Source organism: Passer montanus, unplaced genomic scaffold, assembly GCF_014805655.1.
Source record: "Passer montanus isolate IOZ18808 unplaced genomic scaffold, ASM1480565v1 scaffold78, whole genome shotgun sequence".
NCBI classification, from domain to species: domain Eukaryota; kingdom Metazoa; phylum Chordata; class Aves; order Passeriformes; family Passeridae; genus Passer; species Passer montanus.
In genome coordinates, this window is record NW_024373034.1 from 740,366 (window position 1) to 753,185 (window position 12,820).

A 12,820-nucleotide genomic window follows, 5' to 3' on the forward strand; every position below is an offset into this window, starting at 1 on the left:
AAAAAAGAAGAGAGAAAAATATACAGAAGAAGAATTACTAATAAGTACATGTACATTTATACAGTAACTGAAAACAGAATTTTTCTTTTTAGTATGCAATTCCATGATATTTTGTCTCAATATGAGGGCGAAAAAGAAATTCCTTCTTCCCTCTCACTCCACATGCTCAAATTTCAGAGCCTTGAAATGCTAACAGTCCATGGCAGTACATTCTGAATGATCAAAAAATACTTGGTTGAAGTCCTCATCACAGATCTGTTCTGAAAGACTGAAATCTCCTCCTGTTTGTGGTAAGGAAGGACAGGATCAAAGGGAAGGATGGCAGGAACACCTGCAAAAAGAAATGGAATTATTGATCATTAATCTCAGTGTCTTCTGTCCTTGTATCCTGGATGCCTTTTGACCACCCTACATTAGCACAGAAGTGCAGTCAGGAATGGAACCTCTGCCCGTCTGTCTTGTTCTGCAGCTCCTTCCCTCATGATGCTCCAAAGAGTTCATCTCTGGGCACTGTTCCACCCTTCACACTGGGAATTTTTCCCTGGCCCCACTGCTGTGAGCTTTGTGCCCTGCACTGTCCACTAAACCTGCTCATGGCAGTGATCTGCTCTGGGGTTTTTTTTTTTTTCTTTTCCCCTTCCTTGCAGCTTTTGCAGGTAGTTTAACAAGCTTTCAGAGTTAGAGTATGTATTTTATATTGCTTGAAATCTGACTTGTCTTATGCATAAATTATTAATTTTGTTTCTCAATGGTTCTAAAAATGGGAATGGAAAATGTTATTTAGTGTCTTCAGCAGTTGTGTCTGAGTCTTCCAAAAATAGTGAAAAAGAGTAACCAGGACAGGCTTTTAACATTTTCATCATAATTTGTTTGTCACATTTTGTAGGTCTGCTCATACACTTCAGCCTTCTTCAGGGGATGAAATCTCCACTAATGTGTCTGTCCAGCTGTTCAATGGAGAGAGCCAGCAGCTCATCATTAAATTAGAAAATATTGGAACAGAACCTTTGGAGAAACTGGAGGTGACAGCAAAAACAGTCAACACCAAGGGTGTGTATGCTGATTTATATTTGGAAATAATCATCCTGACTTCTTCTCTATTGAAAGGGAAATTATTTGTGTTATACTTTTAGGTCAGTTTAGAATAAACATCATAGTCCCCATTACAGAGCTGAAATAGTTCAGTTTGATTTTATTGTAGGAAGTAGAAATGAAAGGTAATGTAAGAAAATGTAGAAAGATGAATGAAATTGTAGAACCATCTCAGTGTTAAAGGGTCACATGCTTTTTAAAAATCTAGATTTAATTTCAGTGTTACTTGGGGAAAAAATCCTGCGGCAATTACTGGTAAAGAGGAAGAATCTTGTGTATAAATTATTTTCTTCTTATGTCTAAATATGCTGATTAGTTCATTAAATAAATTACTATTAGCAGTAATGTTGTCCTACTTGAGGGAGTGGAAGTAAATAAGCCTGTTTCTATCTTACTCAGTGAGCAGTGAGAAAAAAATGGAGAGAAGACTTTAAAAGACAAGGCAATAAATAAAATAAGCTATTGTGAGTTAAAAGAATAATTGAAGCTCTGGATGAAATACAGCACATCCCCTGTGTACACTTAATTCTCTTGAAATGCTCTGTCCATGTTAGTATTAAAAAGTGGTCTGATAGGTGAATCCTGCTTTTGTTTTGTGATGTATTTTCTTTTGGTTTGTCCTTTGAGGGATTGTTATGAAAATGATCTTAACAGAAGTACTGCAGGTGACAAGCAGCATAATCTTTACTGACAGTAGAAATACCTTATTTTATTGCAGGTTTTATTCTGTCAGTGCCTGACCATTAAAATGCAGTGTGATGCCTTGTGATTTCTGTTCATTTCAGTATTCAAGCTCATGATTTTTTATAACAGAGTATCCTCTTCTCCACAACCTCAGAGAATAGGAGGTGTCAATCATCTCAAAATAGATTTTCGGTCTGAGATTTGTTACCAGGAATAATTTTAGGAGTTGGAACGTATGATGACCTGCTGTTCTTATTTCAGAAATTCCAACATGCTCCTCCTGAGCCAGGGGCTGCATGTATGGAATGGAGAGGCCAAACACAGCACTCAGGTGAAATGGAGAAATTTAAGTATTAAATAGTGGAATATGTGAGTCAAATGTTAATCAGAATTTTTGTACGTAACATTACATTTTGAACCAGTTAATGGGTTCACAATGTTGAAAAAGAGACTCACCACCTCTCCATGACAACTTTGTTGAAAGCAGTGGGAAAAAGGAGAATAGTTGATACACTCACCTCTAAATTCAATAAAACTTTTAATTGTACTTCATCCTGTATTTTCTTTCTCTAGCAAAGATGTTTGCAATGAAGTCTTTTTGTGTAACTGACAGTGTCTTTAATGTTATTAGGCATGATAATTATCAGAAAAAGAAAATTTCTGATGAGTAAACTACAAGCATGCATACTCAAAAAATCCAACTTAAGTTCCTATCTCAGAAAAACAGAAGTAAGAGTGAGTTTTGAGAGGCACCGAATGATATTTGTTCTGACAGAGTGAGAACTGTGCCATCAGAATGATGCAATCAGAAGTGTCTGTGGGGGCAGGGACCTCTGGAAATCATCTTCACCTTCTTTTGAAAGCAGAACTTAAGCTGACCCAGGGTCCTGTCAAGCAGAATGTTCAGTTTCTTGCATTGTCTCACAGAAGTGAAATGCACCCCTCTATTTGGAAGTGTGTGCTTGAAATGAACTGTGTTATTAGAGGAAAAAAAGAAACTTGTGTGACTTTTTAAATGACTGTGCTGTGGAAACAATGTAAAGCAGTGGAAAAGGCTAATTAGAAGAACTAATGGTCCATATTAAGCATGCCATAATTATGTTATTTCAAGTGTGATTGTGTGGAGGTGTTGCTGAGTGTCATAGAATCAGTCACTGAATGGTTTGGGTGGGAAGGGACCTTAGAGACCTTGGACTTCCAGTTCTCCTGCCATGGCCAGGGACACCTTCCACTACTCCAGATTGCTCAGAACCCCATGCAGCCTGGCCTTGAACACTTCCAGGTATGGGACAGTCACAGCTTTTCTGAGCAACCTGTGCCAGGGCCTCATGACCCTCACAGTAAAGAATTTCTTCCCAATTCTTAAGCTAAACTTGTCCTCTGTCAGTTTGAAGCCATTTCCCCTTGTTCTATCACTACATGCCCTGTCCAGAGTCCCTCTCCAGCTCTCTTGGAGCTCTTTAGGCACTGAACAGTCTACATGCCCTGTCCAGAGTACCTCTCCAGCTCTCTTGGACCTCCTTTAGGCACTGAACAGGGATTTAAGATCCACCCAGAGCCTTCTCTTCCCCAGGATTACCCACCCCAGCTCTCTCAGTCTTCATAGCAGAGGTGCTGTGATCCTTAGTGGCCCCCTCTGGACTTTTTCCAGCAGGTCTTTCTTGTGTTGGGGAGTGACCTTTGCCTTTTTCAGGGGCTCTCTTCCATTTTAGTTATGACCCTGAATTGATACAAATGCTTGAGGCTGGGCTGGCAGTCCAGTGAGATGGGATTCTGGTGGCCAACAGGGAACCAAAGATTTGTAATGTCAGCAGCTCCTTTTGGTCAGTGAATGCATGCATGGAACTCATGGGGACAGAGCATTAAACAGTCTCTAACAGCCACACAAACTCTTGGTGTTGCACATCAAGCTGAGAGCATTGCAGGTGTCCACAGTGTGTTAAGAAGTTACCTCTCGGTTGTTCTGTACTGCTCCTCACTGAAATGTGCCTGTTCAAACTGCTCAAGGTGTCCTTGAAGTGCAGGTGGTCACCTTCACTTGCTTGCCAGTCAGCTCAGGAGCTTTGGCCAATTCCAGCCAAACACAAAGAGCTTTCAGTCATCTTTTGTTACACCCGATTTCCTTTGGTTCTTTTTGTCTTGGCAGTTGCTTGTGAATCTCTTGCAGCTGCTGCCTGCCTGACCCATTTCCCTACTTTCTGTTTCTGGAGCTTTTAGCACAAAGATGAGTGCTGTAAATGGCAAACATTCTCTTTTTTACTATTATTGGAGCCAGTCCTTGAGGAGGCCAACTCCTCTGGCATTGTTGTGGGTGGTGTCATGTTAATGAGAACCTTTGGAGGTAAGACTTTCACACTTGCCTTCCCTTACCTCTCTTCTGTCACCATCAGGTGCAGCTCTGTGGGTTTTCTGCTCTGTCCCTCAGATAATTAGGAACTTGCAGCTCCCCCTGTGCAGCTCATGAAGGACATCCCAGGGTTCTGAGTCCTTCAGCAGCCGTGTGTTATGGAACAGCTCCGGAGGCAGATCAGCAAGAGGGACTTGTCATGCTGCCACACAGACACGTCTGTCATGGCTTTCAGTGTCTCACTGCCCCCCTGAGCCAGGCTGGGGCATCTGTAGGTTGGACATCACATGTCCATGCTGCCAGGGTGAGCTCTGCGTCACCTTACACTGTCCCTCACCAGGTCAGACAGTTTAATCCTTTTTTTGGAAAGATGACCTGTGCAGAGCTGGATGTTTTTTCCCTTTGGCTCCAGTCAGCTTTTTTCGAAGCTTTTTGTGTCTCAGATAAGGGAGTGCAGTCCAAAGGCTGTGATAAACCAACTATTTGATCCACTGAGGGGCAAACATAACCCTGGTGTTTTCAAACTTGAGACTTGAGAAGAGCCACTTGGCAATCTTAGCACGAGGGGTGAGCCCAGATACACACATGGAATGAAACTGGATGAAGCAAAATCCTCACTCATCTTTCCTAGAAGTGACAGACCTCAGGAATTTAAATGTAGAGAAACAGGTTCACCTGTCCAGCTGCATTCTTCCCATGGCCTTTAAACACATCTGCCAGACCACAAATGAAAAATCTCCTCTGAGGTTCAGAAGATCTGTGAATATCCAGGACTAGACCTATTTCCTTTTTTTTGCTAAAGAAAACTTGGTAAATTCTTTCAAATTGGAGTTGGGTTACTGTGGTGGGTTGACCCTGGCTGGATGCCAGACACCATCAAAGCTGCTCTGTCACTCCCCTCCACAAATGGCCAGGGAGAAGAAAATATAATGAAAGTCTCATGGGCTGAGGATCAGTGAGAGATCACTCACTGATCACTGTCACAGGCAAAACAGACTCACCTTGCAGATATTAATTGAATTTTATTGAACAGGATAATAAGAAGTGTAAAATATATATTGAAAAAATATTTTAAAATATATTAAATAAAATATAAAATGTATATAAAATATATATTGAAAGTAAAATATCTCTTGAAAATATCTCCCCCCACCACTCCCTCTTTCCCAGATTTTCCATCCTCTCCCACAGTGGCACAGGGAGGGGGTTTGGGGGTTGCACTCAGTTTGTCACACCTCATTCCTGCTGCTGTTCAGGGAGAGGAGTCCTTCCCCTGGCTCCCCTGGGCTGCAGGGGAATCTCAGCTCTGGCATCTGGAGCATCTCCTGCACCTCCTTCTCCACTGACCTTTGGGGTCTGCAGAGTTGTTCCTCTCACATATTCTCACTCTGCTCTGAACACAATTGCTTCTGTGCAATAACTTCTTTCCTTGCTAAATGTGTTATTTCATTGGAAAGAGCATAACAAGTCCTGCAGGTTCATTTCTGTCCACCAGGTCTAGGAGAAGTTAAAATGTGTGAATGCCAGTGCGTTTAGAACTGATAGTTATTTTGAGTTTATAAAATAAACTATAGCAAAAAGCCACATTTACCAGGGGATTTAAGATTGAAAAGAGTTGAGGTTCTTGTGTTGTCAGAAGACTTTTCTATCAAGTTTCTCTATGAAAAACGTCAGTGTGGACTTCTTCTTTGGCAGACCTTAAAATCTGTTAAAAGTTAGAGTGGCCTAGGATGATCCAAAGTTAGTTTCTGGGTAAGCTTTTATGTGATATTTGTTAGGATTTTAGTGATTGAGTACGCAGTAAAATGATACAGGTTGCTATTTGCAACTCCTGATAACAGTTGCTTGTAACTTAAATGTTTGCTAAGACAGATTTTGGGCTTGAGAAAGATGCAGGTTCAGCCTTCCACTGAACTGAGAGGTCTGAAGCCAGAGTATAATTCACTGTAATACTGATTACTGAACAAGGTCAACATTGTTAAACTATAACCAAGTGTCAGATAAATATAAATTAGCTGTTCCTCCACATCCACAGCTTAGCTTTTAGCTCAAGCATTTAGATTTTGTGTTGTAATTACTGGTGTTAATTAGAAAGTATCTGCAAGGGCTGTTCTCACTTAAAAAGTCTTTTCACTTGTAATGTCTTCAAATAGAGCTCTTACTTAATGAAAAAACATTTTGGAAAGAGTTTGGTGCTCTGCTGCTTGGGATATGTCCTTCTTTGTTTACACTGAGGGAAAACACTCCTTGAGCATATTGGATTTTTACTTAACAGGAAAAGGGGATAGAGATTGCCATACTTATCAACTTACTTTTTTTTCTTGAAAGTAGAAGAAAATGATCAGTATGATGACATGGTTCCAGCTAAATCATTAGGTGAGGTGGGAGTGAGTTTAAGGAAATAATTTTTTGGGAGGATCTTTTTTATTTTTATCTTGTCTTTTTTTTTTTAATAAAGAAATCAGTCCTATTATTTTGATGGGGAAAGACACAAGAATATGAGAAGAATACCTTTCAGGCAAAGATTATTGTTCAGGTAGAAGTTAATGGAAAAAATATTGTTTTCTCCTTTTCCTAGAAAGGGAAACCAAAAGTTCCTGTGCAAATCAAAGCAGAAGTTAATGGAAAAAAATATTGTCTTTGTTTTCTCCTTTTCCTAGAAAGGGAAACAGTTCCTGTGCAAATCAACATGATTTGGACATAATCTGGAATTCTGATTGCTGCTTTTGAAAGAGCCTTTATTCCAGGTTGTAGTAGTTGAGGCAGTCTGCCCACCCTGTTCTCTCACATGTGGATCTTAGAGGGTGGTTTTGGAAAAGTTCTGAAATCACAGCAGATTTTAATTACCTTGTTCTTACCCGGTGGCCTGGGAGGAGGTGGAGATGGGCTGTGTGACTTTCAGTGGTTCCTGTTACACAAAACTGGGCTCAAAAGGTGTTTAAATGAGCTTTTAGAAGAATTCTCCAATATACTTTGGAGATAACATGCATTGCTATAATAAATCAATAAACATATCTTTAGGGCTCTCCCAGCCTTATTTATTGTACCAATAGACTTTCTTGTAGTATTTAGCATTTTCTGGTCTTGCATATAGGAATGAATTTATGGATGGGGTGGGTTGACCCTGGCCAGAACTGAAGACCTAGTGTAGATGAACAGTAATTTCTGGGTTTTTTTTTTCCCCCTTGTATAATTTTCTGGCATGTCAGGCTTATGAGGGAGGACTTAATAATTACACATCCCCTATATCAAGTGGACAAATGACAAATAATTTATTAAACAAATTTTCTTTTGTCATCGATTAATCCTGTCTTGTATCCTTTATGATTGGGTCTTTTAAAAAGCTTCTCAGCTTTAAGAAAGGACTTTAGAAAAAGATGAAAACCAGTAGTCTCGTTAGCCTGTTAGCCTTCCTTATTGCTCAGTAAATAACTGAAGAATGATATTACAGCTGTTTCAGAATTTCAGCTGATTAAGTTTGGGTTATTTTGATGAAAAGTGCTCTGCATTCATGTGACACCTCCTGAGCTGAACTGTGTAGGATTCAAAACTACATGAACATTTAGAACCCCTGCAGGCTATATTTAAAGTTTATATTTAATGCTGCCTATTGTGCAGGGTTTTTTTTTTTCTGGTAGTGATCTTCTTCACTTAAATTCATATTTTGAGCTTTGTGATCTGTGTGATTCCAGGTCAGTGTCAGTACCCAATAACTTTTCTATCTTTCTAGTGCTACATTAATTTTAATACATTAATTCTGAATATTTTAGACTTTAAACAGGACATGACAGATTGGTTAGTACTCTCTACAGCAGTTCAAAACTGAAATTTCCTGAATGCAGGGCTTATGCTTATGAAATATTTACTTATTTTGATACAGAGAAGCTGTATGGAGATTTCTTGAGTTGGAATCTAGAAGACACCCTCTGCCAGTTTCCTCTAAAACCTGGAAAGATTGCAACATTTGTTGTGAACATTAAAGTGAAGCTGGACTTTTCTTGCCAAGAAAACCTTCTGCAGGATCTCAGTGATGGTGAGTTTTTCATTTCTCCTTGCTTAGGAGGGTTTTATGTGCTGCTGGAAACACTTTTCTAATTGCTGTGCCCTTTGTGTTAAACTGATTTGTGATGTGGATGCATGTTTGAGTATTTGTGTCTTGTAAAGCAAAGTCAACCCTGGGCTGAGCTCTGCAGATTGAAGGGTGAATTTTTGAGAGAGCTGTGGGCATGAGAGTCTGGCCCAGCTTTCCCATCATGAGACCTTGCCTTGATGTCTTCTAAAATATTTTTGACAGTGGTTTTGAAGTGTCTGTTTCCTTACCTTATGAGGGTAAAGAAAAATAATTCACAAACATTAGTCGGGTTTAAAGAAAAACAGCATTGAGTTGATTATTTAATTATCCAGGATTGCAGAATTCTGAATAATTGCTGAGTGCAGTTTTGCCTAAAGTGACAGACTGAAATTTAAGGCAGAATCCCCCTAATATTTGTACTGCAGAGAAAGTGCAGTGTGTTTAAACTTATTTTGAATAAAAGGAAGCTGCAGTGTTTGGTTCTATTAGAATTATTTGGAATTACAAGTACCAGATACTTGTAATAAGGATTTCCTTTTTATAATAAACACACAGTCTTTCTGGAGTAATTACTCTACTCTGTATTTTTTCATTTGTCTGATATGTTTGCACTGATTAAATTACCTTGATAAAACAAGATATTCCTGTATTAAAAACTCTCCATTATTTGGATTTTTTCCCAGGATCCACTTGCAATATGCATTACCTTTATAAGTAATCTTTCAGTACAGAAGAATACAACAAAATTACATGCAGAGCTTATTCAGGTTGAGTAGGAATAATTTCTGTGAGTTACCTTGCAAATGCATTTAGATAAAAATTATAGTAGTTGTTAGTATTGATTGAAAGATTTTGGTTTTGAAACCTCCCTAATGTAAAATATAAAGATACTTTAAAAATATTTTACAACTTTACTGCGCAAACCCTACAGTGTTGCTGCACTGCAGTTCAGTTTGGAGCTTGTTGAAAATGCTGATAGTGGAGGAAGAGCACACCCTGACATTGTGAAAACAGGGGTGCCAAGGAGTTGAGACACTGAGAAATTCCCCTTGATAGCAAGTGAGATTTCATAGTAGATATGTATATTTGGATATATATATACAGAAAAATTCCTTCATTTGCCCAGTGTCCAGAAAGCTCTGAAGCTGCACTTGTCTGGGAGCTTTTCTGATGAAATAGCATAAACCCCACATATTCTGTACAGGTGAAGATAACATACTTCATGGTATGGACACTGAACACTTGTGGGATTTGGGGTTTGGATTCTGGCCTCTGTTTACCTGTATCCAGCTCTTATGGGACCACAGATGAACAAAATCTTTGAACGCTATTTTTACCCTACTGCTACCTCCTGCTCCTCTGAAAAGTTGTGTAGCTGAAGCAATTCAACCTTTCCTCATTTAGTGATGATAAAGGAGTAGGAAACATTACTGCTTTGTTGGAACTTTGGTGTCTGTGGGTGCTGTGTACTCTCTGTCCTTTGAAAGTGTTATTAGGGATGCTAAGTATATTGAAAATTTAGTTGCTACTCTATTTTTTATGCATTGCTTTTAACTTTACAAATGCTAAACTTTCCAAAGAGGAGGTAAGAGCCTGATGGGAAGAACAGTAAAGAGCTAGAAAAAATCAATGGCAACTATGACATGACTTTTAATCATAGGGTATTGTGGTACATTTTTCTTTTGAAGACCAATCACATTTACAATGGTGATCAAAATACTTTTGTCTCTTAAAAGCAATGTCTTTAGACTTTAGAAGTAGACTTCCATGTCTTTTCATTTGCTGCTGGAATTGTTTCCTTTTGCACTGTTTGTAATCAGGGCATGGTGCAGAAGGGATAAATTACTGATGTTTTTGATGATGCACATTTATCCAATTGGAAAGTAAACCAAGCTATCAATCTGGATTGCTGAGATGTGTTGATGATGTGCTGCCTCTCAGAGAAAAATGTTGGGTGCTTTTCCAGATTAAAGGAAGCAAAACCACGAGTGACTGTACAGGATCAGCTCAGTCACCATCCAGCCAATATCCTGACTGTGACAGTGGCTAAGAGCAGATTCCACTGGGACAATACAGGAAAAATTGTGCACATACTTCTGTTTTCCTCTAGGCCTCTAAATGTTGTTAGCTTAGGAGCTTCCAGGGCTGAATGTGGTTTCTCTGGTTCTAGGCACTTTTACTCATCTTTAGTGGGTTTCTCCTTCCTAAAATTCTTCATTCTTCCTGTCAGCACTTCAGAACATGCCGTGGCAAGAAGAGTCACAGCTAAATTACTTTTTAGCAGCTTTGCACTTAGTGGTGGCCTTGTGTTCCCAGGTTTTTTAATTGCATGAGAGAGGTAACAGGACATCTTCTACTGCAGTGATTTGATGCATTTTCCCAGATTTGATGCATTGTCACAGCAGACTGGGGCTTTGTAACTGTTGAGGGCTTAGTTGTCCCTGTTATGGGAGCTGTTCCACATGTCAGCCCTGTCCCTTTTGAACCCTCAGTTCTGTCTGTTTGAGGGAGGCTGTACACAGTATTTGAAAGCTGATTTATTTGATCATGTGATGACCTAATGGTGCTCTTTATTTTGGTTTATATTAATTTCCTTACAATTGTGGGGTAATGCACAATTTATCATTTGCTTTTTTGACTGTTGCTGAATATTGATTTGGGAGATTCATGAATGTGTGAACCACAACTGCAGGATCTTGCTTCTCAATAGAAATGATATCCTGAGAGCCTCTTACTGCATGTGTAAGTTTAGGATTCTTTCCCCTCATTTATTTATGCTGAATTGTCACATCTTATTGGGTGTTGGTCTTTTCTCCCAGGTAACAAAAGACAAGATGAGAGGAAATGGGCTCAGGTTGCACCCGGGGATGTTTAGACTGGATGCCAGGAAACATTTCTTCACTGAAATGGTTGGAAAATCTTGGAACAGGCTGCCCTGTTCACTAGCCCTGAAAGTTCCAAAAAATGTGTGAATGTGGCACTTGGGGACATGGTTTAGTGGTGAACATGATGTTGGTGCTGGGCTGAGAGTTGAACAAGGATGATCTTGGAGGTTTTATTCAACCTTAACAATTCTGTGATTCCATATCTTAAAGCCAGTTGACCAAGATTTGGGACATCCATGCAGGGAGATCCATGTTTGCTACAAATCTTAGTGAAATTTTGGCTGTCTTGTCCCTCAGCTGGATGGTTCAGGGTTCCTCCTCTGGTTGAGAAGGTCAGCATGGGCATTTAATTTGATCCTGAGGTTGTTACACTGGGTGAGGCAGGGGGAAGCCCTTGATCTTCTTGGTACAACCAGGTGCAAGGAGCTGAAGCAGTGAGATCTCTGTCACCTGTTAAGATGACTAAAAATGTCAACAGGATACTCACATTATGAGCGTAATGAATTCCCCTTTCCAGCTATTATACCGCAGTTTCTGCAATTCAGCATTTCCCTGACACTAAAAATAGGGTGAGAACAATAGCTGCTCTTTCTGGACTGTATTGCACACGGTGACTCGTTTGAGGCTTTTAAAAAAGCTCCTGCTACATGGGGACAGTGTTTTGCAAAGTTAATGAATTAATTTACAATGAGTACTTCATTATGTGGAATGTTAATGTTCATTTATTCCCTGCATGGGGAACCTAAAGACATGTGTGAGAGTATTTAAATTCATAAACTCATCAAAGGAACTAATTAATTACACGTTGAGAGAGAAGCAGATCTGTGCCTTAAGTCTCTCCTTCCCTTCTCTTGATGCCTGGAGAGGCTGCCTAGAACAGAGGCTGGGCAGTGTTAAAGGAGTAAAGCAGGGATTTATTAAAAAGGCCTTTAAAGGACACTCCTTGGGCATGCCTCCACCCAAGGTGGACCCTGAGTCACGAGTTTTCACACTTTTATAAGTTTTAGTCCATTTACATACTGGGGTTAATTGTCCAATTACAGCTTCAGGGTATGAAGTCCCACCCTCCCAGTTTGTTCTCCTCAATTCACTGTTGTTTGCACTTTTTGGGCCTGGAGCTGCAGTGGTGTCCTTGTTTCTGGGATGGAAAAGGACTGTTTTGGCTGACTAACCTGTGAAGAGAACTTGCTCATGCTTTGTATGAAGTTCAGAGTTATATACTAATGCAGTACAGAATCTGGAAAATATGAAAGCTAAAACTTAAGGCATCACTCTAGGGGGAAAAATGTTGCAGAGCAATAGCCTATTTCTAGGAGCACTAATCTTGCATATTTTTTAACATTGGTATGCAAGACCAGTGTATTTTTCATACTCCCTTTTTTGTTTTCCTGCTTTAATGGGCAGATTTTATGTGCTTTAAAATGTCCCTGCACTTAGACAGTGTACAGACAAAGCTTTTTCTTTTTCTTTTTTTTTTAAATGATACCTGGTTTAGAATTTAAATGCTCTCTTGACAGTTCTTCCAAGAAACTAAGTAGCCTGGAGGACTCTATTAGGATAATGGTATTACTGATGATGATGATGGGGTCCTCAGAGATGTTGAAGTATTATAATTTCCATGTCACTCTGCTTGGTAGCCTTTATAACAATTATTCTGAGTATTCTTTTGAAGTTACTTCATTTCTAAGAAGTATTTTTTTTTGTTTCTGCAGTTTGAAGATGCCAGTTTGGTTGTACTGT

At 39.5% G+C, this 12,820-nt stretch overlaps 1 protein-coding gene across 6 annotated transcripts in view; it reads left to right on the forward strand.

The window, feature by feature from the left end:
* Positions 1–12,820, forward strand: part of TRAPPC9 (trafficking protein particle complex subunit 9) — a 450,083-nt gene that overhangs the window by 61,637 nt on the left and 375,626 nt on the right. For all 6 annotated transcript variants that reach the window (XM_039731495.1, XM_039731497.1, XM_039731496.1 and 3 more), the window contains 2 exons: positions 887–1,050; positions 8,004–8,156. In XM_039731495.1, the coding sequence (XP_039587429.1) occupies positions 887–1,050; positions 8,004–8,156 (317 nt within the window). The remainder of the gene's footprint in view (positions 1–886; positions 1,051–8,003; positions 8,157–12,820) is intronic.